General features: G+C 41.8%; 1 protein-coding gene across 1 annotated transcript in view; it reads right to left on the bottom strand.

Annotated features, from left to right (window-relative positions):
• The window catches only part of LOC120797902 (gamma-aminobutyric acid receptor subunit gamma-3-like), an 81,108-nt gene extending 54,645 nt beyond the window's left edge, over window positions 1-26,463 (bottom strand). Inside the window, exons 1-3 of the mRNA XM_040141668.1 lie at window positions 26,377-26,463; window positions 25,784-25,938; window positions 466-533 (exon numbers count right to left, since the gene is read on the bottom strand). Of these exons, the coding sequence (XP_039997602.1) occupies window positions 466-533; window positions 25,784-25,938; window positions 26,377-26,432 (279 nt within the window). The 5' untranslated portion in view covers window positions 26,433-26,463. The remainder of the gene's footprint in view (window positions 1-465; window positions 534-25,783; window positions 25,939-26,376) is intronic.
• Between the last annotated feature and the right edge of the window lie 409 nt (window positions 26,464-26,872).

Below are 26,872 nucleotides of genomic sequence, written 5' to 3'. Positions count from 1 at the left end.
TATACACTGATTCATGTCCCAGTCTCTCTCCAAAAGCATTTTTGCCTTCTAGCCAAATTATTTTCTAGGAATTTTCATGCCGTTTCAGAAGATCCAGATCTTAAACAAAGAAAAAACCGGAAGAAAAAAGTACCGTGAGAGGTGTTCTCCTCTCCACAGAGACACATTAACTCCATAGCAGAGAGCTTTCATAGCAGAATTTCCTACGGCTCTTCTGAGTTTTTTAAACTCACTCATTTGCTTAATCCAAGCTGATCCACGGCACATGAACAAAGCGTCCACACCTGTCTTTCCTGGCTCCCTCTGCCACAGAGACAGCCGCGGCGGCCCACACGACCTCCGAATGCAGCGTGAGATATGGCGGCACTCATGTAAGATGACGCTCATGTCAGACAACAACAGATGTGTGTGAGGTTGTGTGTGACTGGGGAAGAAGAGCGGGTGAGAGGGAACGCTTTCACTCACCATATCGATGGATGACACGGGCCCGATGCTGTTGACATATATGCCCACGTCGATGACTGTTGGTTTCACTGCAAGAGCCAGAAGGAAGAAGAGTGAGTGAGGGTTGCTGCACATGTTGTAGGTGGGAAACGTGAGATTTACATATGAGGTGTCTCTGTTGTATTTGTCATATGTCAGTGTTTTCATCCTGCAGTTATGTGTGACTGAGCCAGCAACTGTATCCATGGCGGCCAAAAAATCAAATCAGTAATCGTGTTTGAACAATTATTATCATCAATCACAATGTCACCCTGACAAATAAAATAAATTTATCTCCTTCCTGATGAAGGCAGAGCCATCTAAACATCCTACCAGAGGGGAAAGATTTACACTTTTGAAATCAGAAAGGCTCCAGCGTGCTTCCTGGAGCAGTTACTGTGTTACCATGGCAATTAATAGCATTTCCAGTCAGTATGTAGGATATTGGCTAATTTTGCTTGGCAACAACATCTGACTTGGTTCTAGGAAGCAAAAATTCGAACATCAGAAATGTGGAGCAGTACCAGACCTAAATGCTCCAACTAAGTTTTTTTTTTTAATTGTTTTTTTATTTCATGACTGTAAAACAGAAGGAAAAGGCATTTTGTGACAACACAAAATGTGAAGATGTTTGTAGGAAGAACCAGAGAATGTTTGTATTAGTGAACAAACATTTAATCAAAAACTTATATCAAGAGTTTCATGCATCATTCTGGCTGCATGTGTTTTTTTTTGTTTTTTTTGTGTTATCCCTTATGTGGTGACCCGGTTTTTCATTTTTACTAAAAGAAAATCTAGACAAAAAGGTGGTTCTTCATTAGGATCAATTAACTTATTTATTGCCATACAGCGAGGTGGTGGATTTCTTTTTTTTTTAAATCTCTCTACCTCTCCTAAAATCTATAGGTAACACACTCTCAAATCCACACACATATACATACCTGATAGGTGGTGTTTAACATAACGTGGAGCCTCACCAGTGATCATTTTTAGCCATGCTAGCTTGGCTTTATGGATATCAGTCCGCTGGTTGGTCCACCACTTTCACTTCCACACATTCATGGTCAATTGTAATAACTTTCACCGTCAAAACTGGTCTCAGTGGTACTTTGTGATTGGTGAAAATTTGCAAATGTAAGCAGGCTAACACATTAGAGTAAGATGATGAACATGGTAAATAGTCATTCTGAGCATGTTTGCATGCTGATGTTAGCATCTAGCTTAAAGCACCACCTCAGCAGAGCATGGCTGCAGGCTTGTAAGGCACGTTCACATTACAGCAGAAAAACAAGGCACTGGTCTGCACCGTATTTACTACTTCTCAATTTCAGGTGTTGCCATCCTAAACAGAGTCACCTTAGCTACAATACTAGTGTTGCTAGAAGCAGATCGCTATGCTTCAGAGACTCACACAATGTGAGCCTAGTAGCTGCATCTGTCTGATATTTCGCAAACAAATAGGCCTATCCTTTTTGTCTGGTCTCAATATGAAGCCAGTTTTTTTTTTTTCATAAACCACATGAGTCAATGCAGCTTGTGTAAAAGTTCAACAAATTTAAACTTCCGGCGCACCCCCACTCTACTCGAAAGAGCTGGATACGGCATCGCCACTCAGCTTTGCTGCCAATTTGGGCCCGGTGGTAACTCGTGGTATTGCAATGAAAAAAACCCGCTGTCGCCCAAAAAGCATTTCGCTATAGCCCACCATTATAAAAGAGACATTTGTACAACTTTTGACAGGAAACCTCTAACTGCAAACGTCGGTTGTCACTCTGTTTACAATGAATTTATAATCCATGGATGTTTTATATTTGTATAACCTTCCCAGAGCCTAGAAAAGTCAGTTTTACTCACATGACGTAATCACAATGTAAACTCTATGGGCCTGCTGGGAATACACGGGCAGGGCCAGCAGGGGAAACACTGATGCACGTGTGCAGTGGGCCGCACGATACAGACGCAAAGCAATAACTGAATATCAAACAAGGGTTAATCTGTTTCGTGACATAATTCAATCCACTGAAACAAACCTAAAAATATTTCGCATGCACCATTTCTCTCTCTTTGTACTGCAGGATGCTAAAGCCCAACTGTAGCTATCCAATTTTGAGATGGCACATAGACTGGACTCACACACACACACACACACCCACATACACACAAACACACACACACACACATTTGGTCTCACATACACAAACACAATTTTCTCCCTTTTGACTGCAATTGAAGACAACAACTGCAGAGCCTCCCTCAGACGGTGGTATAAATGCAGGTTGAGCTGTTTTGGTTAGAGCACACATTATGAGGTCAAGCACAGAGCGTGTGTGAGAGCTCTTGTCTGTCTACCCCTGTGAGAGGGTGTAATAGCTGGTTTGTATTATTTTGCAGGATTGTGACCAGCACATCGACGTGTCTGGAATCTGCTGCCGGTGAAAATGGAAGACTGCAGTTTGCCGAAGAAATTGACTTTAATCTAAAGCTATTACTGTGACTATTTTGATTTCTACAAACAGCAGCACTGTCAATTAAGAGCACTAAACAAATGGCAGTTTTGCAATCTAATAATGTTGTTGTCACATGTAGGGGAAAGAGCTACTTAATGAATCCATGACCCGCAGTACATTCATTTCAATTGTTCTTTATGGTTCATTGACATAGAAGACTTATATAACTATATTGTTAAATTATCAGCATATCCACAGTCATGTGATTTTGAAAGCTCTGTGATGTTAATATGAATAACAATACTGAAGTGCATGTGGGTGTGTTCATTTGTGCATATCTGCGTCTTGTGTCCCCAGGGACCTGCTGTGCTGGGCCACTTATCAAACGGTTTTGGTTGGTGAAGGCCTGCTGGGAGGCGTTGATTCAGTTCCAGCAGCATGTTCTGCTCCACCAACTGGACAATGAGGGACAACAATGCAGTTGTTCTTTTAAAATTCGTTGAGTTTTTTTTTTTTTTGTCTGCAAGTCAGCTTGTACTATGCCTACAGATATGTTCTCTGGGATCTTTAAAATGAATTCAAAACCTCAGCATCCAGTTTCAGCAGTTTGATGCTGATAAAAATATGTCAACAACTACTGGATGGATTACCATGAAATTATGTAGAGGCATTCATGGTGCCCAGAGGATGAGTCCTAACAACTTTTGTGATCACCTGACTTTTCTTCTAGTGCCACCAAGAGGTTGTAAGTTTGTGTGCCATGACAGTTATTGGATGGACTGCCAAGAAATCTTGCTAAGAAACTCATGGTGTACATCGTACAGAGTCTAATGACTTCTATGACCCCCTGACTTTTCACCTTGTGCCACCAGCAGGTCAATTTTTTAAAATTATTTAGTGAGATATCTCAACATATGTCAGATAGATTGGCACAAATGTTGTACGGACATTTATGGTTCCCAAAGGATGAACCCTCCTGACTGTGATCCCCTGACTTTTCTTCTAATGGCACAATAAGTTCACATTTTTTGTTTTTAGTGAAACGTCCCAAAAACTATTCGATGGATTGTCTTGAAATTTGGGGCAGACCTTCGTGTTCCCATTGGAATGAATTGTAATAACTTTGGTGATCCCCTAATTTCTCATCTAGCGCAATCATCAAGTCAAAAATTTAATTTGGTTTATGACCAAATGCCTGCAAAACTAATGACATTCCAATTAGCCTCAGGCGCTTATTAGAAAATGTTAGCATGCTAGCATGCTAAACTAAGAATGGTAAACATGGTAAGAATTATACCTGCTAAACATCAGCATGTTGACATTGTCATTGTGAGCATGTTAGTATGTAAGCACTTAAATCAACTAAGTAGAGTTTTCGAGCATGCTAACATGGCTATAGACTTTTGTTTTCTCTAATTATACTAAAAAAAATATTCCTGTTTTTCTAATTTGATTGCTTGTAGCTGCCACAACCTAAGGGTTTTATTCCAGGCAATTAACTCAGTGATTAATCCCCCTAGCCAGCATATGGAAGCATCGATTGAGATATGTGAGCAATTTCTCCATTTCCTAAATAAAATACATCTCATTAGGCTCCAGATCACACCTATGACCAGAAATCTCCTCCTCTGTACTGAACCCTCTGCCAGTGTGTCTAACTTCAAGCAGGTTGCTAGATGTGAGGATTTAATCTCCCGCTTAAATTCCTCCAGTTATCAACTAGGCATTATCCTCACTACATTTATGAAAGAGGTGTTTCAGACTGTTGAACGACAAATCCTCTTTATAATCAACTCCTCCTTGTCTACTGGCTCTGTTCCCTTGCACTGCCTTTGTTTTAAACAATTTTAGACCAATTTCAAACTCATCTTTTTTATTTTAAACTTAATTTTTTTATTTTATTTTAAACAAATTAGCGAGACTCAGCTAACTATCCTGAGTCACAACAACCCTGTAAAATGTGGCAAATCCACAGAGATTACCTGTTCATGACAGTTTACGGGACTGTCGTGACTCAAGGCAGCTCATATAGCAGCTATCATCTGTGCTACTTTGTGGAAATCGTTATTACAGTGTGAACAAAAAGGTTATTTTAAGTTACAGAGTAGACATTTTACACATTCTGTACCCTGAACTAAACCACGTAGAACAAAAAACCACTGTCTACACAGATGATTTAGCACAGATGTAGATGTTCACTGAGAAAAGGCGCAAATGTGAGGATCAGGGTAACCAGAGGCTGGAGCGTATTCCTCTATGCACTGGGAAACTCCAGCACACACTGCCAGCCTCAACACCAGACAGAGTCATACAGAGATAAATAATATTCACACATTTGGGCAATGTAGACCCGTCCAACTCATCTGCATGTGTTTGGATTATGTGGCAGAAACACCTAGAGGAAACCTAAGTGGCAGTGAGAACTACTGTCCCTCCTCTAAGACCCATTTATAGTGGAAATGGAGAAAACTGAAAGACCACAGAAGTGGAGGCACGGGGTGGGAAGCTGATCTGTTACAGCTAAGCAGGTCTGCAGTGTTGGGAAACTTGGACAACCTGAAGGGAACTGTCCTTAATTCACACCACAATGGATATCCTTGGTAGATGATGACACTCTGTGTCTATGTTTTACATAGACATTAGCAGATTTCCTTTCACGTGCAATACAGACTAAAACAAGTACAGTCCAGTGTTTTTGGTCCTACTTCAGATTTTATTTTTTTCTTTGGAAGTGCATGTGAGTGTTTGATCAAACACAGCCATCACAAACAGTGAATCAACCCAACATATGTCCAAATAACACATGGCAGATTCATGTGTGATGTTGCATAGGTAATCATGACTCAGCTGTAAAAGAGAATATTCAGGACATATTTTTCCATCTTGTGTATTGTTGATTTCTTTTTATATTTCTGGTTTGAGAGCTTGTTTTTCCCTCTGTCATCTCTAAGGGAGCAAAATAAAGCAGAAAAGAAACCAACTTCTAATTAATATGGAAAGAAACTAAACATCTACCTACCTATCTATGTATCTATTAACCCAATTTTCCACCTCTAACAGACAGGCCATGATCCGTAGAGGCCAGATGAATTGGTCGTCCTCCTCTGCATGTTGCTCATCCTCCTCCACCTTGTCTTGCTTTTCAGAAGCGCGTGACAGGCCTCATCTGTATTACCAAATTACCCTGTTGCATACGATTAAGAGGAAATGGCTTTTATGCCTACTTGGCCTGGCAGGCGTGACAAATGCAGTATGCATTGTCAGCCCCAGCGAACACATGTGTACATGCAGATGCATATATCCCAGGTGACCATTCAACTCCCATAAGTTCAGTTTCCAAGGGGCACTGTACTGGGAGTACTGCAGACCTCAGTGGGCTGTCAAATGCTATCCCAAGGGTTAGCCTCACATCTCTATAATCTCACTTTCACAATAAATGTGCCGTAAAATAATTCATCACAACCTTAATAGAAGCCATCTACAGTACTTTAGGCGTCCAAGCTATTTGCCTCAAGGGATTCCATCAGAAAAACAGTTTGACAACTGCCTACAATTATTTCAGTGTAGCTAAATGCCAAAATGCAGATAAGTATATATATTTGGCCAAAATATAATTAAATTGCAGGGACTGTAAACAAACTATATAGAGTTTTATATAAGTTTAACTCTTTAAATATCTCCGGTGCATTTTAACATAGAAATATGGGACTCTTCCAGATAATTTAACAACCCTATAGGTTTATATCATGCCCACCAATTTTACATAGCTCAGCTTAATTTCCGTTTGGCATGGCAGATGCCTCTAAATACTACAATAGCCATTACTATTAAGAAGAAAGTCAATCAGAGGCACGAATCAGCGCTATTGCAAATTCAAAGCGCTTTGTTGTTGATTTTGTACTAAAAAACTTTGCCATAATTGCCAATATCATCCAAAATGAACCCTGCCACCCATATCGTTGTGTAAACACTCAAAAGGGAGAATTTTAGCTTCTACAAAATGCCACATAAACCAACTTATGTATTTGCTTGGAATAAATATTTCTCATGATTCCTGTTACTGCTGCCACTGTAGTCCAACAGTGGTTGACTTATTATGTTTTTTACATAGGATGTAAAAAACATAATGTTCCTTATAGAGCTGTAAAACATGAAGGGATTCAATTTTACAATTTATTAAAAAGTAGCGCTTATCATGAAAGGTAAAACAAAACAAACACGATGTTTTGCATACTTTAAGAAAAAAAACGGACTTGCATCTTTTGGAATAGAAAAGGCTTGTTGCTAGGGCCATACACATGTACTTACAAGTAATTACAAGTCAGTTTTTTTACCACTACTGTGAGTCCCATCAAAAGTACATTTATATAGCCCAAAGTCTGAGTTTGAAACAGAAATACTTAAAGGAATAGTTTGTCATTTTGGGAAACACGCTTATTTATTTTCTTGCTGAGAGTTAGATGAGAAGACTGATGCCACTGTCATGTCTGTCTGTAAAATATAAACCTACAGCCAGAAGGGAGTTAGCTTGGCTTAGCATAAAGGCTGGAAGCTAAGGGAAAGAGCTATCCTGGCTCTGTCCAAAGATTGAAGAAAATAAATAAAACCAAAGTGTAAAAATGACAAGTTGGTATTATAGCTGTTATGTACCAGACTGTACCCCTGACCGGGCCTAGTGACTTCCTGGAGTTCCAGTGGCTAAAGCTAATCTTCATGTATGTGACCGCACCAGCTCCACTTGGGAAAAAACGTCTCTGTCCGTTCCAGCACTTGTCAGCCTGCATGGCATTGCACCGCACATTGGCAAAGCAACAAATTTCCTGGACGCGCACACACATACACAAACACGAACACACACACACACACACACACACACACACACACACACACACACACACACACACACACACACACACACACACACACACACATTGTTGATTACAGAAAAATGTCCAAACTGTTGAGGAGCGCCAGAAAGCACAAACAGCTCAAGGACTTGACTGATTTAGACAAGAAGTACTCTAAACCAAGTTTTAACGATCCAGTGACTTTATTAGATAATGGATTAATTACCTAACATTTGAGCAAAATGTCAAAGAACACCTCAGTTCCAAACATTTCATAACGGTTCTTCTCACAATGGTTGAAAACCACTTGACAGTTAAATACAGATACAGATACCAGCTCCACTTGGGAAGCTGGTGAGCATTGTTTAAATTCAAACAATGCGTTTGCAGGCCTACCAGTAATTTAGACACCTCTCTATCTAATATTTTGTGAGCATGTTGGCATTTTTATTTTCATCCGCCCACTAATGTATTTAAATAGGAAGGACAAAAATATATGCTATATAATGTATAACAATATATAATGTAGTCCAGTAAAACAACACCTTTAACTATGACTTCAGTAACTAAAGTTTACACATTTCTGACAATGCAAACAAAAACTGAACATTATAAACTTCTTAAAGAATTTATGGCAGAGCTGCTGTATTGAATTGGAAGAGACTGTACAGGTGTACCTAATAAAGAGGCCACTGAGGGTATTTGAAACCTAATCCCAAGAGAATTAAAAATGAGCCCAAATAGAAGCTGTGTAACTGTTGGTCCAAGGGAAAAAATAGTGGAAATACAAAAAGATGTTTTTACAGTGGGAAAAGTCAGAAATGCACTGGGCAATATTGCATGGTGTCTCTTGTCTTGGCCTCAAGTATCTATGATTAAAAAAAAGAAAGCTATTGACAAAAAAAGGGGTCACAATGGATCATTGGGCCATTTTACATTATTTATAGAAGATAAGCGTTTGATGATGGTGCCTACGTTCAGGTCTTTAGTTTGTAGTCTACTGTCAAGTCATGCAGGCTTTCATATCAGATCATAAGGTAAAAATAAAACACCCATGAACATCAGTTAAGATTTATTTCAAGTGTACACACAGCTTAAATGAAACCCTTCAGTGCTTTACGTTTTCCTACTCCTGCCGTTTTTTGTTGACCTTCACTGCGCAGTGGCAAACGAAAGTCTGTATGCTAAATATGAAGCTGGGGCCAGCAGATGGTTAGCTTAGCTTAACATAAAGACCAGAAACAGGGGAAACAAATAGTCTGACAAATGGTCTGATCAGCAGCAGAGACTCCCAGAACCAGCATCCCCCGTAAAACTTTTGGAATGTATTAAACAAACAAGATACCATATGTTAATTAGTGAGCTTTATAGGTGCTGTTATAAAGCACCAAGTTTCCCGTTTTTTTGTGCAAAGCTAAGTTAGCTGGCTGCTAACGGCAGCGTCATGTTTAGTGTACCGACACAAGAGTTTCTCAATCTTCTCATATTACTCTCAGCAAGAAAGCGAATGAGTGTGTTTCCCAATATTTCGAATGTTCGCGTTGAACCTGCAGTAACTGATATGTTTAGCCTCAGTGGAAACGAGGTGTGAACACAACCATGACACATCGTCGACTTTTAAAATGCAAACATCTTAGCAAACAATTGTCTATCTAGTAGATACAGAGCAACATTATGATTCATTTGGTATCATGTTTCTCTTTGCTCAGGATCCAGCCAACTGCAACTGTACTGGGCCTCTAGCTGTGTATACTGTATATCTACTTGAATTAATTTAAAGCAGGGTATTGCTGCCACACATTTGCTCAGCAAATCTCCCCTGTATAAACAAATAATATTTAAATTGAAGAGTGCAGCTTCATCGGGTGACCCTCCAGAGTGTATTTTATTACCCCAAGCTAGCAAACATGTTTTAGAAACGCTCGTCTAGTTCATTTCATTGGACAGAGATAAAAGATGACACCAGGTGTTCTGAGGATTCGGTTTAAAAAAAAACAAAACAAAGTCATATATTCCTTTTATGAACGCAGAAAAAAAAAGCCATGTAAGTGGTAATGAAAAGACTTTCCCATCAGACACATATTGACCTGCTGTGTGGGTGTGTGTACTGTGCCTGTGTGTTTGCGGTTTGAGTATGTAGGTGTGTGGGGGACTGTTTTTGTCTTGCCTAGGAGGTGTGATGAGAACCAGGCAAAGGGAGAGGTCTCACTGCTTATGAATCGCCACCGGGCAATCGCACAGCTAACGCTAAGCAATCGCTCAGCAAAATAGGGGAGGGGGTAGGGGATGCTTGTTACACACAACCACACACATTTATGCATGCAGTGAGGAGGGCATTTTACAAATGATCTCCCAATTCAATTTCCATTAATACTCAAAGAATAATGAAATATTCTCAACAACCTCTTGTACCTGCTATCATTGGTAAATGGATAGCATATCATCCATTTATAGTGTTAATTATTTTTTGAATTGACAGTGAATGTCACTCGCAAGGTACTACATGGAAATTAAAACTGACTTTAAGACTTTGTTCACACACCGTTGAAGTTTATGGTGCAAATAGATGCAGATGGAAAGCTTTTTGGCTCGGCTCAGGATAATCCCAGGATACTATGTTAAGAATCACAACGGAATCTATTTATAATAACGCTAATAGAGCTTGGATGTCTGCCATGACAGAGGTTAATCCTATAATCTCTTTGATAGGGGAAGAGACAGAATATGAGTTGCTTTAGTCACACACACCCATCCATATTGTTAAACTGACATAAGATTGGTAAAGTAGTGAAGTCCTTGGTGAATAGTATTGTGATTTTTCCACAAGCAACTTTGTCACTTCACACAAGGAACCAAAGAGCAGACACACTCATCACAGCTGCAGACAATCTCGAGATTTAATTAAACCTTGTTTCCATCAAGTAAACAATGAATTATGCATTGTTTTGCTCCCATGGTGCAATCACAGCAATGGAAAATGGTTGATTCCAAACAAGCTAATGTAGTGGACGGAATTTTAGGAAAGATGCAACATCTGTCTGCAAGATTTGGTGTCCCCAGGGTGGCAAAAGTATGCAGGTAATACCCCCCTTTTTCTGATTGCACAGGGTTAACTCTGATTGCACAGGGTTAACTCTTTAAATCTTAAGGAAGATTTAAAGAGAGAAAATAAAAGCAAATTTAAAAAAAGTGAAATACAGTACTGTATTGTTATATGTATTTCCTTTTTATGCAAGCATTTAATGTTTCATTAAATGAAACATGTTTGTTAAAACTTAAAAAGATTAAACTTATGGTTTAATGAATAGCACTCATTCATTTTTCAAGCATCCAAGGATCCAATCACAGCTGGGAGAACGGTCATGAGCAGAGCTTAGTGCTGCTGATGGCAGCAATGACAGATGGCCTTTCACATTATAACAGTTTCCTGTGGGGTAGCCAGCTAGTTACACTAAATCTACTTACCGCTCGTGTCTGCAATGATAAGTTCCTCCTACGGTTCTACCCCGTAGCTGTTACTGGGCACGCTGTTTTTCTTTTTGGCACCGTCAGTGCGTCTCCATCCCAAAAAGCAATTGCTCCCCCCTTGCATGTCACCATGAAAACTAATGACAGTGCATCGCATTTAGCGCGCTGCCCTCTGCTGGACAACCGGTAATGGATAATAGCCAACATGGTGTAAAATCCAAGATTGTACGAGATAACACGGGGGTTTAAAGAGCCACCTGCAAAATGATTTGGACATCCAGATTAGGCAAATATGAACCACATTTCTGAACAAATTTGTGTGGTGCTTACTGAGAAGCTATTTATTCTGTTTTTCAGTTATTGATGTGTGGCAGTTACACAAATAACCCTAGCTCCAAGCTCTTTAGCTAAGCCTCACTGTCGCTGTCTTTACCTACAGTTTAAAACGGACCCAGTAATGTGGACCTTCAGTCAAACACGAGGTGTCCGGTTAAAAGTAGATTCACACCTTCCAGCCAATCAGAATCAGAATTAGCTTTATTGAAGTACGTCCCTGAATACAGAGAATCCGACTCCGGTTTCCAGCGGCTCTCAATGTACTTGCACACAGTACGCAATGACAATGTCCAGGGAGATACACATGGACATGCAGCAAAATGGATTGCAACTGATTTCAGTAGATATGAGTTAAACTTATGCAAACGGGGTGTAATAGTCTGTACTTTACCTGTTTGATTTGTTTCTATTCAGGCATTTTAAATCTTCCCTCAAGTCTAGAGCGATCAGACAGAAGTATTAACACCAGAGACGCTTTACAAGCAAAAGAATTGCTCTAACAAAATGTTCCCTCTTATTTGTTCTCCGCTGCAGCTCTGCTAAATGACCAGGCTTAACTGGAAATACAAACCGCACACACAGGTACAAGCCCCCCCCCACCCCGTCCCTGGCTAACCACTGGCTCTTTGGCTGGAGAGGACATTGGAGACGCAGATGGAAATCGATTAGATGGTTAGAGCTCACAGGGATGGGAAATGTGTCAGCCAAGATCCAGACCCAGGTTGTCTTATCACCACCTAATGCACTTCACTTTGGTATCAGCCGCCCACTTTAAAGCTCTACATGATTGCTTGGCCATTCCTTTGTTGTTTCTCATTAACTCTGGAACACTGAAGGAATGAAAGGCGAGCGTTTATCGAGCTTCACCACCTCTGTTTCGACATAAATTAAACATTTTAAGAGAAGCTAAATATCTGGTCAAGGCCTTCTGTTTCCCTCCTCAGATGGTGTGTGTGTTTATCAAAAAATAGCACAGGAAACTGCATCAATTTGCGAATATTTCTGTCAGCATACTTGTGCGCACTTGGCAGGTAGCTCCATGTTTTTAAGCACTAAGGGGGTACAGAAATTCTAATTAATTTGCTAATTTATGCAGTAAGATGCTCGAAAATATAATGAGATAATCTTATCTGTAAGTACGTGTTATTATGAGATCACAATGCCTGTCAAGACACAGGCAGACATCACCATGGCAACATAATTCCCCAAATGCAATGTACCTTGGTGGCAAATGACAACACATGACATGATATAACTATCAACATCAACAAAAAGGCATCCAGCATTCAATTTGCAGCTTGTTCAAAAGTGAAGCTCAGTCGTTAGCTGAGGAAGTCGGTGTAACATGACATTTGATGAAAAGTCGATATGGTTTATACAAAAGACACTTTATGAGCCAAAAACTGGCTGGTTCAAGAAAACTTCCTTTTTTAAATGAAACTTAAAAAATAAAAATAAAAATGTTCCTCAGTTTTATTGAAAACAACCTGGAGTGGCAAAGTATCATTAAAAATATTATTAATCCTGAGACGTTAAGAACATACAGACACAGAGCAGAGGAGACATTCGCATCGTGCATTTCATAAAAGGTTACTCCATCCATTAGCTTGTGTGTGTGCAAGTTCGTACCAATTCGCCTCTGCCGTGTCCATGCACCTGAACCTTGTGTGTGTGTGTGTGTGTGTGTGTGTGTGTGTGTGTGTGTGTGTGTGTGTGTGTGTGTGTGTGTGTGTGTGTTTGTTTGTGCGTTGGACCTCCAGCACCTCCATCCCGCAGGTGATTGTCAGTTCAGCTAACCTGGACACCTAAGATGTGTGGAGAAGCATTTGCCAGGACTCTAAACTCCCCTTCATCTAATGAAATGTCACCGGTCTTGAAATATTGAGGAGGCTCATCTGAGAATTTTCCTTTCAGCTGGTGAGGTGTTACCACTGTGCCAAATGTCAGCTCGGTGAGGATCAAGGAGAAGAGACCTGCCAGGACAGAGTCAGACTCAAAGCCAACAAAGATCTGAGCTGGAGGTGGAAAAAGTAACTTTTTTTTTACTACAGCAGAAATGCTCTAATTTTGGTCGGTTCTTCCTCAAAGCGGCGCCAGACTAAATGTTATGTAAGATGAGATCTCAGTGGCCTTTAAGGTGGAATCACAGAGCATCCATTAATGCCCTATTTGCCTGAATAAAGTACTGGCAGTGGGCGTGAACTCCTCCCTCCCAGCAGGATGTGGTGAATCGAAATTTAAAAGTGAAATACAAACTCTCAACTACTGCAGTGGAGCTGACAGTTTATATTATATTACATTGTTCGTCCTCTTTGTATAACTTTGGTATAGAACTATCTCATACGAGGCCAAGCTACTTCCAGTTAGGGTTTAAGAGTACTGCAGTTACTGCAGTTACTAGAGTTTTCACCTCTCAGTGCTGTTTGGGGCTGGCAAGGCGCACATGTGCATACTGCAGTTTTTATGTTAACAAGTCAAAGAATCTACAGCCATGCTAGTCGCTCTGTGGGGCCGTTGGCACCCATGTAGTGCAGACAATCCGTGCAGTCGCAAAGTTTTAGCGGCATGCAGGTGTCTGCACAGGGGTCTGCGCAGACCCTCGCAGACTTGGGCAGGTGATGAAATTTACGTCGTGTGGAGCCCGAGGACCTTTGTGGCCACGCGGACACGGGAATCATGAATTGGCCTTTACATCGGGTCAACATGCTCACCCGCTCACAATGACAATGTTAACAAGCTGATGTTAAGCAGGCAAAATGTTTATTATGTTGACATTTGCTAGTGGACACCAAACACGAACGTCAGCTGAGGCTTCGCAGGTATTTAGTCTTAAACGGACCTAAGTACTGAACAAAGGGAAATTTTTGTCCTGTTGGTGGGGCTAGATGAAAAGTTCAGCGATCACCACAATGATTTAGGATACATGATCTGGAAACCAATGTAGGATTGCACAAAATTTCAATCCAATCCCTCCAGTAGCTATTGAGATATTTATCAATACTTTTGACCTGCTGATGGCCCCAGAGGAAAACAAGGGGGAACACTAAAATTGCTGGGATTCGTCCTCTGAGAATCGCGAATGGCTGCACAAAATTTCAGTTGTCGAGATATTTCAGTCTGGACCAAAGTGATGGACTGACAAAAACAAAATTAGGCAATTACTTGGTAAAAGAAAAGAAATTTAATCTGTTCTCATTCCTTGTGGAAATTTGATCTCAACATGTATATCTGCATAGAGTTCATGTAAAAAATTTCCTACTTGGTTACAAGCAGTGGTTTGTCCCTGTTCAGGCAACAAGTGGTCTGCTGCAGATAATGGCTGAATACAGACAGTCAATATTTTATTTTAAAAAAAGCCACAGCTGCTGTTTTTCAGCTTGAACTCGCTTTCACATTCATTCAGTTGCACTTGTCTTCATCATTAAATCTTGCAGCAGTAGAATTAAAACTTAGAGTATTCTGCTATTAACCTAAGGGTTAAGCACGATTGGTAATTGAACTTTATAGGGTAGGGTGAGGGCCAGACAATGGGATTTTAAACTTGACCTTTCTAGTCAAAAGCCCCCAAGTTTTATTTAATTCAAATGAATAAGGATGTTAGTTTATTTTGAATACCTCCCCATATTCTCTAGCTGATTTTTGATCCAGCTGAGTAGTTACATAATGAAAATGATGCCCCGTTAAGAAAATATTAAGCCACTTCATTATCTGTGTCTGATAATTTGAATGTTATGCTTTCAATCAGAAAATTGACTATTAGCACAGAGGGCCGCACAAAGTTTTTCAGAATGAGCCTGCATTCATGATTTTGCATGTTAAATAAGGCTTAGGCTACTTTCAGTGGTTGTTTGAATGTGTCTTTTCTAGGTTGCTGGTTGTGTCACTGTTAAAAATTCAAAGGCAAACTCGAAAACTAAATTAAAACACTGTGACTTTGAAATGAAGGGGGAGCTTGCTCATTCTGGATCCAGTAATCTTGTGATCTTTTAAATAAGCTACATGCACTCCTGTTCATTAGAGGGGCTGAAATCAATTTAAAATACCTCTGTTTGCGATTAACCCCTTTCTCAGGCAGACATGCAACTTTACATATCAAAGATCAAAGAGCATCAAAGAAGCATCAAGTGATAGAAGTTACCTGAGGATATGAGAAAAATACAATTCATGTCTTTCATGGGTCTTTTGCACCCAGTAGTGGTCGGCTCATGCTTTTCGGTCACAGTCACAAAAACACAATGAGGAATTTGCTGAGTGCCGAGACTAATTGGATGTCACACCGACCAAAAGCTTGCAAAAACACCATTAACAAAGGCTGAAAGGTCCCTGCAATATGCTTCGAACTACAGGATTTAATTATTTGTGAGCTGAATGTGAGAAACATCTTACACTGACTGGCGTCCAGGACAATTCTGTACATAATTCAACCACATCTTTCAGCACAGTGTTTTTTCCCGAAGAAACTTAATCACTACCATTATGTACACACCACAAGATGGCTGAGTCTTAATCAATCATCCTGTCAGGAGGCAAGGCATGGATGGCCTCTAAATCCCGCGACAGCTCCAACACAGAAATTTCAAAACAATGTCACGAAAAATACAAACTTACATTAAAAACAAAAAGCTTTACCGATTGGTAAAGCTAAAAGTATAAATGTGTTTTTTGTATGATTAGCTGTCCATTGAAAGTATGTACTCTATATACAGTTTGGACACAGTTTGCTCTACAGGGATGAAACAAGCGTTGGGACCCGTCATCGTCCACCCATCAACACACAGTATGGCTGAAGCTAATAAAGAAAAGTCACACGTTTGGAAGGTATTCGGTCACAAAAATCAAAGCATTCGACAGCTGATATTTCAACCTGATCATGGCACTATAGGTGAAAAGCCAGGGGATCACCAAAGTTAATACAAGTCGTTCTGTGAGGGCATTTATGCCTGTACCAAATTTAATGTAAATGCATCCAATCCAAGAGATATTTCACTCAAAACCAAAACTGTCCACCTGATGGTGGCACGAGAGGAAAAGTCACCAAATTCAGTAAGAATCATCCCTGGGGGACCTTGAATATTTGTACGAAATTGAATATTTGTACTAAATTTCATCAAATCTACCCAATATATGTTGAGATATTTCAGTCTGGACCAAAGTAGTGGACCAACCACCTAACACTGCCCTCCCTGAAGCCAAGCCACTGGGATGACAATGGCTAAAAATGCAAAGTTTTTCTTCACATTTAGTGCTCATTTATTTCTCTTGTTACTCACTGTTACTTGTTACTTTTAAGGTGAGGTCATTTTCATCTAGACGCACAAGTCAAGACAACCCGTTGTGGTGATTTCAGGCTATGAGAGAACATAACAACCAGTCTGAAATTTTCTTAGCAAATAATGCTACGATTCCTCAAATCTGATTTCGACTGGTTTTATGCTTTAATAAAACACAGGATAGATCTAAATCTTTCATTAAACAAAGGGGGACGTGCAGGGCTGCTGATATACTGTACAAGGGTATGAGCAGAATTCACTGAGACCAAATGTTGCAGTGTCCACATCCCGTCCTCCGCTCTCATACTTCGCCCCGGAGTGATTGAATCTGACATGACTTCTGAATTCGATCTACGACATTTTAATACAGGATGCAAAGTGGGTCAAACTTACTTGGTTTTCAAAAACTCTCAAATCTGGACCGCACTTATGGAAATAAATTATGTAGCAATTTGCAGTGATTGATAGCAAGCAGTGGTAGGTTTAAAATGGGGAAGTAAAGGCAGGATCATGAAGGAATGGCGGGAGAAAGGGAAGAGACAAAAGAGTGAGAGAGAGAGAGAGAGAGAGAGTGAGAAACAGATGGAAGCAGAGTGAGACAGAGACAGGAAACAGCTGCAAACCAATGATGTCTGAGCTGCTTTGGTTTCTATTTCTGACACACACCTGGCTTTTATCAGAATCAAAGTCTTTCTCTTTAGTGACACATAAACACACACACACACACGCGCGCACACACACACACACACACACACACGCACACACGCACACACACACACACACACACACACACACACACACACATACAGAGAGAGAGAGAGAGAGAGATTTAGCTAGTTCACATATAATTTGTGTAAAAGTATGTAAGGAAAGCCAAATGAATGCAAATCTTATCACATTAGCCGCAAATGTTATAAAAGCAGATGGAAAAATATTGGTTGGACAGTGGCTGCTTGCTGTTTACAGTCAAACTCACACACAGAAACACACGGCCCCGATTGAAATGCACGCGCAGTCTTTCCCTTCTCCACTCCACCCACAGGCTTAATTGTAAGCGCCAGACATATTCTTCGAGGGAATAATGGCAGATATGATTGCAGCGACCTGGTCAGTCTGTGTAGATCAATAGCTTGTTAGCTATGGACAATTACGGCCCTCAGTCACAGTCGCTTGCTGTGATCACACACAAGCTGCAGCCAGACTAGCTACCTGGCTATATTGAAAAGCCGTCACACTGACTGCATTTGCACGCAGGCTGAAACTGAACCATACCTGTATCGGAGTGATTTCTCCTCATGAGGTTGAGTTATTTCACTAAGATATGTTTCAGTTGTTTCTTAAAAGTCGAGAGATTTATAACAACGACACTTTCTTAAAGTGGCCCTAGCTTAATCAGATGTTTTGTCTCCATATTCTGAGCTGCTAAGCAGTCATTTCGCTTGAGATCAGTTCTGTGACTTCTTTCTTCTCCTGATTTTCTGTTGCTTTTCTGTCAATGGGACTAATTTCCTTGTCTTCTCAGCAAAGTGGCTTTTGCTGCTTATATCAATTTGCCACATTTTGGCAGATTGGCCACTTTGTTTATTGCAAAACACGTAGCAGTTGTTGTTAAAATGCACCATTTCTTGTGTAGCAAAGCCTTTTTCCTGTAGCGTCTGGCAAATCTATCCTTGAGGATCAACACGGTCAGCAGTTGGAGCACGCTGGCGATATTCTATGTTTTTGTTACTGTCACATGAAAAGACCAGAACCACTAACATCTTAGTCCATCTCTTATTTTACTTAACTTCCTGACTTCCCTACCGCGTCATTGGTTCTCAGCCCCAAGCCCATTGGTTCCTACTATGGCTGTAAATGTTTAAAAATGCCTCATTAAACATTTAGTTTCGTTTTTAAAAAAGGCTCAGGAATTTCCTAAATCAGCTGGGCACTGTCATTTTCAGCACACGTTACTCAGGCAGGAGATATTGGTGCATTTGTTGGGAACTGTTTTCACTGGCGGATTAGTACACAGTTGATGCTGTAGTGAGTATTTTCGGCAGCAGGACAGTGTGTGTGGCACTGACTCAAAATAAATTACAGTATGTGTGTTTATGATAAGATGATTGGACACATGACAGGGGGCTTTAAAGCCTCTTGTCTTTGAGCTGGAGTCTGTAGACTCAATCCTCGCCGGCGCAGAGACTTGAATCTGTATTAAATGTACCTTTTAATTTGTTGGAGGGCTGGACTGGACCCAACTTCAACTCCTTGAATCATCTTCCAACGTCTAAATTTGTGTGTCTGCAGAGCCCCCACGGCAGACAAAAGCCCGACACTCCAGCCCGCTTTGTCCCCGATTCTCTCGCGAGTACACGCGCTCACACACACACTCACACACACGCACGTGCGTTTTTTTCACACAGTACACGAGGGCCCCACCGATTGCACACAGTGATCACACTCTGAATCCAAAAGGAGAGTGACACAATAGGGACACTAAAGCATCTCATCTTCATCTAAGGCGAACTGCTTCGGATCGGTTAAGGTGAGACTCAACACTTGTTCTGCTCGTGGGAAATCTGGGTCGCGTTTTTCTTAAGTGGACCAGTCACCCACTTTATATGAAGATTAGGCTCAGTGCTGACTTTACAAGACTGGAAGAGACAGGAAGAAAACGAACACAGAAACTAAGATTGTACCCTGTTATGCTGTATCTCGGATTTCTACTGTTATTTTTTTTCAGATTGTGCATCTCCGCTGTGGAAGTGAGGCGCCTATGTTCCAACGACTCCGCAGTAACATAAATTGACGATATAATTTTAACATCAAGGTGACACTGATGTCTGGGAGCGAATGGGCAACTGATCACACCTAAATCTAGAGGGAGCATGGGACGGTTGTAATACAGATAGCTGTCCCCACCTACACTACTGCCTCTATTGTAATGTGAAAAACACTAATATCTGTATAATGTCATGTAATTCAAGTGGAAGAGTGGTTACCCTATTCATGAATGTCCAGTTTTTATGTTGAAATAAATCACATTTTTAACACATACAGGCTAGAATATTATACTAATGTCAACGGAGGACAACAGAAACGTACAACCATCCCCAGCCTCCCCTAATTGAGTTTAGCTTAAAAAGGCTGTTTTGACCAAAGAAGCCAGCTTCACTGTGAGATATAAGTACACTTCTAAGTTCTAGGTCAATTGATAAATCAAAAAACCACAAATCTCAAATAATCGCAAAATAATAGTACGTATTCAACGAGAGAGGAACTAGAGAGGAGCTCACCTTTAAAAACGGGCCAAACAGAAAAGCATTGTTTGATTCTGTGTGTGTGTGTGTGTGTGTGTGTGTGTGTGTGTGTGTGTGTGTGTGTGTGTGTGTGTGTGTGTGTGTGTGTGCATGTGTGTGCCTCGGTGTGAAGAGAATGACTTTGACTTAGACAAAATCCAGGTGTATCTCGGAAATGAGCCACACTGTTCTGAATTCAGCGGCTGGCTGTCTATGTGACTGTACTTGTGTGTGTGTGTGTGTGTGGGTGTGTGTTTGTGTTTGTGGGTGTGTGTTTCTCAGAGATTCACTGCAGCAGCTCTCAACTAAACCCACTCTTTTTTTTTTACAATGACTTAAATGTCCCAGATCTGTCTTTGACTCAGCGTCATCTCCAAGTGTGTTTGTTTGTGCGCGTATTTCTTAGTGTTTGTGTGTGTGTGTGTGTGTGTGTGTGTGTGTGTGTGTGTGTGTGTGCGTGTGTGTGTGTGTGTGTGTCTGTGTTTTCACACTGCCTCACGTTACCCTGCTAAGACATTAACATTTCATGGACGATGCTGAGGTTTGTCAACTGAATCTCATCAAAATTTCATCCTTAATTATGGAAGCCGAGCTGGAGGGAGACCCCCCCCCCCCTCCGCGAGGTGAACTACCAGACTGAACTGAGCCGCCGGCGGAGGTGAACAGAAACAAAAAAAAGAATTCCCACCAGGTTACTGCCTGTGAAAGCTGGGTGCTGGGCCATTTTACACAACCTAACAACACAAATAAACACTCTTAATGATCTGGAGATAAGTGCTCCCACCAGAGTCTTTGCACAAGGTCTGTTAAAAACTTCATCTGGCGCCACTTAAGCTCCCAACTGGACCATTACAGGTGAAAGTCTGTCGGGCTTGGCGGCGGCGACTTCGGGGTGCGGAGTGAGTCTTGATAAAGACTCATCGGTCCTGCGGCTGAGAGACAGAGTTTAGTAGCAAACGGGCCCCACTCCTAATTATTAAGAGATTTATAATGATAATATTATTTTCAGTGCCGGAATTCAGCTCGGTACATTTACTGCACTTAAGTACAGCCTTGAGTATATGTACATGGTACTTCATACATCCACTTCCCTTGTTTTTCACAGGCAGATGTTGCACTTTTTACTCCACATTTATCTCACAGCTGTAGTTACTAGTTACTTTTCCCACTAAGATTTTTACATAAAACAAGGGACCCTTTCAAACTTCTCACATTATTGAAACACCAGTTTGAGGCTGAAAGAGGTAAAAGTTTAAACTATTTCTGCAAAAAAAAAAAAAAAAAATAGCAAAGATTAGAAAAGATCCCAGTAACATGACTAGAGATTTGTGCAGCGGAACTTGTTTTTTCTTTTCTTTTCTTTTTTTTTGTATTACCGACCTCAGTGATCATCTCACGACCCCCCGGATTTATCAGGTGACCCTTTCAAGAGACCGGACCCCTAGCTTGGGAACCAGGCATAGGGGCCTGGTCCTGCCTACGCATTGCTGCTGTTGCTGTTACAGAGGCCATTTTCCTACCGGTACTTTTACTTTGATCCTTTCAGTCTCTTTTCTTAATAATAATTCTGTACTTTTACTTCAGTAGGATTTTGAAAGCAGGACTGTTAATAGAGTTGTAATAGAGTACTTATACATTGTTTTAACACCTTTATGGTGTTTTGTCGGAGTCCAGTATATTCCGCCCACCTGTAGGCCTAACATGGAATATTTTGGGGGGAAATTACCTTTGGAACTCGTCTTCAATACTTTAACTCTACTTCAACGTGTGCTGATGTGTATGTGGGTCAGGATTTAGGTGAAGAGAGGGGAAGGAAATGTCCCAGTGAGCTGCAGGAAACAATTCAGCATCTAACACGTAAAAAGGACCCAACAAAATACATCGTGCTTATTCCAGAATTTAGAGCAGAGCGGTTCCCAAACGTTTTCCACGTATCAGACGATCAACTATTCCTCTGATTTTGTCGGCACGTCGCTGATTGTGAATGCAAAATCTGAATCCAGGGAAAAGATATACAGGAAAAAAAAAAAAAAACTTTAACAGAGCAGAAGTAAGTTGGAATATTAGACAAATCAAAACAAAACAGATCATATAGGGCTGACAGAGTGGGCCCCTCCTGAGACAAAACTGAGACAACTGCACTCACAGCCCCATAACTCATATTATTATTCTTTGTCTTACCGCGATTTAAGGGATAATCGTGCTCTAAGTTTTGGAACAACAGTTCCAATAATCTAGTGGTGGTGGTGGACAGGAGGTGTTGCCACGGAGTCTGTCAGTTAGACGACATTTGTTTAGATTTCGGCAGATTGGCCCTAAAAACGGCGAGTTAGCCACTAGCAGTTCCTGTTTGCCGTGTACCCGTGGATGTAAAGACAACTATCACTGGATATACTATTCTGACGCGGAAGAAAACTCCAAAAACTTGAGGATTCTGAGGCAAGTTCTGGGGTTATAAAGAGCGTCTTTTTTCTCTGTGATTTCTCACCGGACGTACGGACTTTTATGCACGATGGACATCAAAAATAAAGGGATCGCTGGGACATGTAAATCCCACTGAATGTAAAAATACGTGTATCGTGTCTGTGTGTTCCGATTTGACGGAGTCATGACTCCAGGAAGGAGGGCGGTGTCTGCATTTACATTAAGAATAATACCTGTTGGTTCATGTCTCGGTGTTTGACGTTGTATTCCCCCACGGAGATGCAAATGCACAGCCATGTGCAGGCATTTAATCACAGAAACCAGACGTCAAGACCGGTTAAGAATCAGAGCTTTACCAGAGAGCACAGAAGTTTGACTTTATGTATTCAGTCAGAGATAGAGCCACAATACACGCCTCTCACCACAATCACACTAAACCCTAAAGCGATTATCACGTCACTCTTCACCACACCCCACGTTCAGATCGAGGACAGACTGCCCCGATGTTTTTTCCAAATGACTCTTGACAGGCGGCAATAACAATGAATGGGACCGTAACGACCACACACTTAGCGCAGGAAACTTTTCCGGTCAGCGGTCCACCAGTGAGAACACTCCGGGGCTCGGACCAGCAACCACTGGCTTAGCGGCCAGCCTCCCTGCCTCCCTGCCTTCTCCGAGGATGAATATTCCCCCCTCCAACCCCGAGACGCTTGGAGTTTCGATTGCGGTGTAGGCATAGAGGAAATGATGTGGCTGCAATCGGAGAAGGACTCGAACTCGCACACACACTCAGATGAGGCAAGACACTCAACCCACACGTAACCCAGCCTGTGTCTGACATACGTCAGTTAATGTATAACTGTTGCCGACATGCAGTAATTGCTGTCGCATGTAAACGTCCATTGTGTTTGTTTCAGATTTTGAGGTTACTTAGTCCGATTTTTCATTATCGGCTTTTAAGGATCTGCGTGATTTTGACGAAGACAGACATAAAGTGCCGTTTTTTATGCATATTTTCAATTTGTGCATAAAAAAAACCTACATGGAAGTGACAGAAATTTCCAAAAAAATCTAAATATCGCAAAAATGTTTTTTCATGTTTGACGATGTCATGTTTTCCACACCAGTCTTGTTAAATCGAAGTTTCACTCCCGCGCGTTTGCGCTTTTTCTTTTGCCGATTTTCTGGGAATAAAACGGAAATTTGTGCTATATTTGGATGGAAACAGGTATTTTAATAATCCGATACAAAGATTCATGTGAAAAAAAAACCTTGTCATTAGTTGGGAGCATTTGTTCTTTGGAGAGTAGATTTTTCTGATAATGGTCAAAGTATGAAAAATCCACATCTGAGGCAAGACGCCCAACAGTTCCCCACCCTTACATCTTTCTGTAATCAAAGACACAAATACGATCTCGGAAAGATAATTTACCTGGTCCTATCAATTCCATGAAAACCATGTATCTCCAGAATGCCTCCAATGAGATTTTGTATTTCATTTATTTATATTATACTTTTATGTTTTAGCTTAAATAGTAAGGGAATGTACTCAGCCCATTAAGCGACAGTTGTAAATGTAAAGTCGCCTAATTTGGAGATACCTGGTTTTTATTGGACAGTGATATCACGTTTGCGTGGAGGAGAAGTAGATAGTTATACAAGCTTGTTTGCTAAGAGCAAAATGGCCGTTAGCATTCAGAAAAAAAAAAAAAGGTGTGTGAAGATTGAGGTATCATTTAGTCATAGACGTTCTTCAAAAGGTAGAAATAGTCATAAAACTGAACTAGATTTTGTTTTGTCTGAGGCCCAAACCCTTTAAAGCTAAACCTGCTCGACCCTCCCAGTCCCAGTGGAACGCCACTGACCCTCCCGCTGCTCCGCACGAACCGGTTGGTCCATCTCGCTGTCAACCAGGGTACCATCGGCCCCGGTCCTTCTGAACGAGATGAGCTTGGTTGTACCCGCTCTTTGCGTGCTGCTACGAGTCTCCGAGCGACATTCGAGACCCAGCTGGAGGTTGGGTCCCGTTCTCCAGGACGGGAGGTGAGGCCGTGCGGGGTTCGCTGAACAAGCGGACGCCGTCACGTCGGATGTTACGAGGATGTTGTGAGCTCAAAAGTTCCCGTCAGTCGCAGCCCAAAGTACCTTACAGGTGACACCGGTCAGTCGGGTCACTGCTCCGTCATGAGCTTCCATATTTGACCACTTCACGACTCTGATCAAACTCCTTTTGTAACCGTTTTTCTAGGCGAACGTACAACGCAAGACATCCACATTCGAAGCTAATAAGAGACTTTGAGAGGCAAATGGTTGGAAGTTGGGAAAAAAAAAAAATGCAATTTCTGGCCTTGGACTAAAAGGATTTATACTGATGGAATGCGACTAAGTGCATTTAGTCAAGTACTGTACTTCAGTGCAATTGTAGGTACTTGTGTATTACTTGAGCGTTTCCATTTCATGCTACTTTGTACTTCTGCTCCACTACAATTATGAGGCAAGTATTGTCCTTACCACGCCGCTGCAGTGATCGGAGAGCTATAGTTACTCTGCAGATTACGATTTTACATACAAAACAGGTGACGATCCACCTCGGAGGGTCTTTAAGTGGCCTGTTCAAATCAACCAGGCCTTTTTCAAAAGATGATATTTTGCTCAGTGTTAATGGAAAAAAATCGGTTGCAGAAAAAACGTTGCTCTCGAGGAGATGGTATTTGTCGTGTCGATTGTAAAATCTCTAGGTACCCAATGACTCCCTGGGGAGTCAGTGCTTACCCCTTGAGGCTGGGTCGGGCTGAGCTAGAGCTACAGAAATGAGTTGACTAATCAATTAGTCTATATCGGCAGAAGATTAACTTGGAGTGATTTAAGTAATCAATTGATTATTTAAGTAATCAATTGATTAGTTCGGCACGTTTCAAGCATAAAAAAAAGGTCAAACGTTCTCCTCAGTCTCTTGATTCTGATGATTTAGTGTGAGGATTTGCTGCCTTTCTTTGATTTTGGAATATTTGGGTCAAGGGCCGTTTGACGGTTTCACCCAGACATCAGACCCACGCGGCGCTGCAAGCGTCGCCGGCTCAAGCCCCGTGGACGGCTCCAGTCCAAACCCCCAACCCCCCCCCCCACCACTAACGTCCTGCGCCAGCAGCCCCGAACTCCTAACGCCCCGACAGCGTTTCGTTTATTGCGCAAGCCTTGAACGAATCACCAGAATCGGGTCCTACCTCCAATGTCTGGCCGGAGCGTCTTGTCGTACTCCTTGAGCAGATTGTTCAGTATGAGCGTGGCGTCCTCCTGGTGCGACCTGGGAACCAGCATCTGATTGACAGTGACATCATGGTGATCTTCATCGTCGTCGCCATATTCCAGTAGATCGCAACTGGGGGGTCGTTAATCATGTTAGCTCCCCTTAAATAAACACCACTGTCACGAAAACTTTGTCGCAGCATCCAAACATTCGCAAGCACTGATGTATGCGGGCTGCATGTGAATTGAACCCCCCCCGCTGGAAATGATGTTCAGACCCCAGACTGGGAATTTAGGCACCAGCTGTAAACGGCTGCTTTTTTTTTTTTTTTTTTTTTTGGGGGGTCCGTGTGAGTGTGTGTTTGTGTGTATGTGCGGGGAAAGCCCTCGGAAAAAAAAAAAAAAAAACAACCAAAAAGCAACATGCATTATCAGCCGGGCTCATTCACGTAACATGCGAGATTGCCCATCATGCCCTCTTAACTTTTGAAGCTTAAAAAGAAACAAGCAAAAACAAAACAGAAAAAAGCCGAAAAGCTCCCAGCTGTTGATCATGTACATAGAAACTCACCGAGCACCTTGAACGAGCAGGAGTGTGAAGAGGACGAGCGCAAACTCGCCGGTCATTTTCCCACGCGCGGATCACCTCTGATCACAGGAATCGGTGGACGGAGATCCCGGCGTGTGTGCTGCTGCCTGCCGCGGCGAGAAAGTGCCAGTGCAGTAGGTGTGTAACCATCAATCCGGGCTCTGAACTTCCTCCTCTCCGCCCACACACTTTCTTCTGCGTGTCATCCGCGGCCACACAACAGCGGTCTCCCCCAAGATCCTGCGTGCTCCGCGCACAAAGCGTGCGTGTGTTTGTGTGTGTGTATGTGTTTGTGTGTGTGTGGGGGGGTGGAGGGGTGGCGGGGGGAGAGGGAGGGGGTGGGGGGGGGGTTGGGGGGCTGGGGGTTTCTCCGGGACGCACCCAACGATCAATCAATGTGGCCGGCTCAGCGGAGCGGAGTCGGATCGACGGGATCCAGCGGCGCCCTGCTCCCTCTCTACCGCCTGTGTGGGCACCA

This window comes from Xiphias gladius, chromosome 13, assembly GCF_016859285.1.
Source record: "Xiphias gladius isolate SHS-SW01 ecotype Sanya breed wild chromosome 13, ASM1685928v1, whole genome shotgun sequence".
Classification (NCBI taxonomy): Eukaryota; Metazoa; Chordata; class Actinopteri; order Istiophoriformes; family Xiphiidae; genus Xiphias; species Xiphias gladius.
Note: the sequence above shows the minus strand (reverse complement) of the source record. Positions and strands in the feature narration are given on the sequence as shown.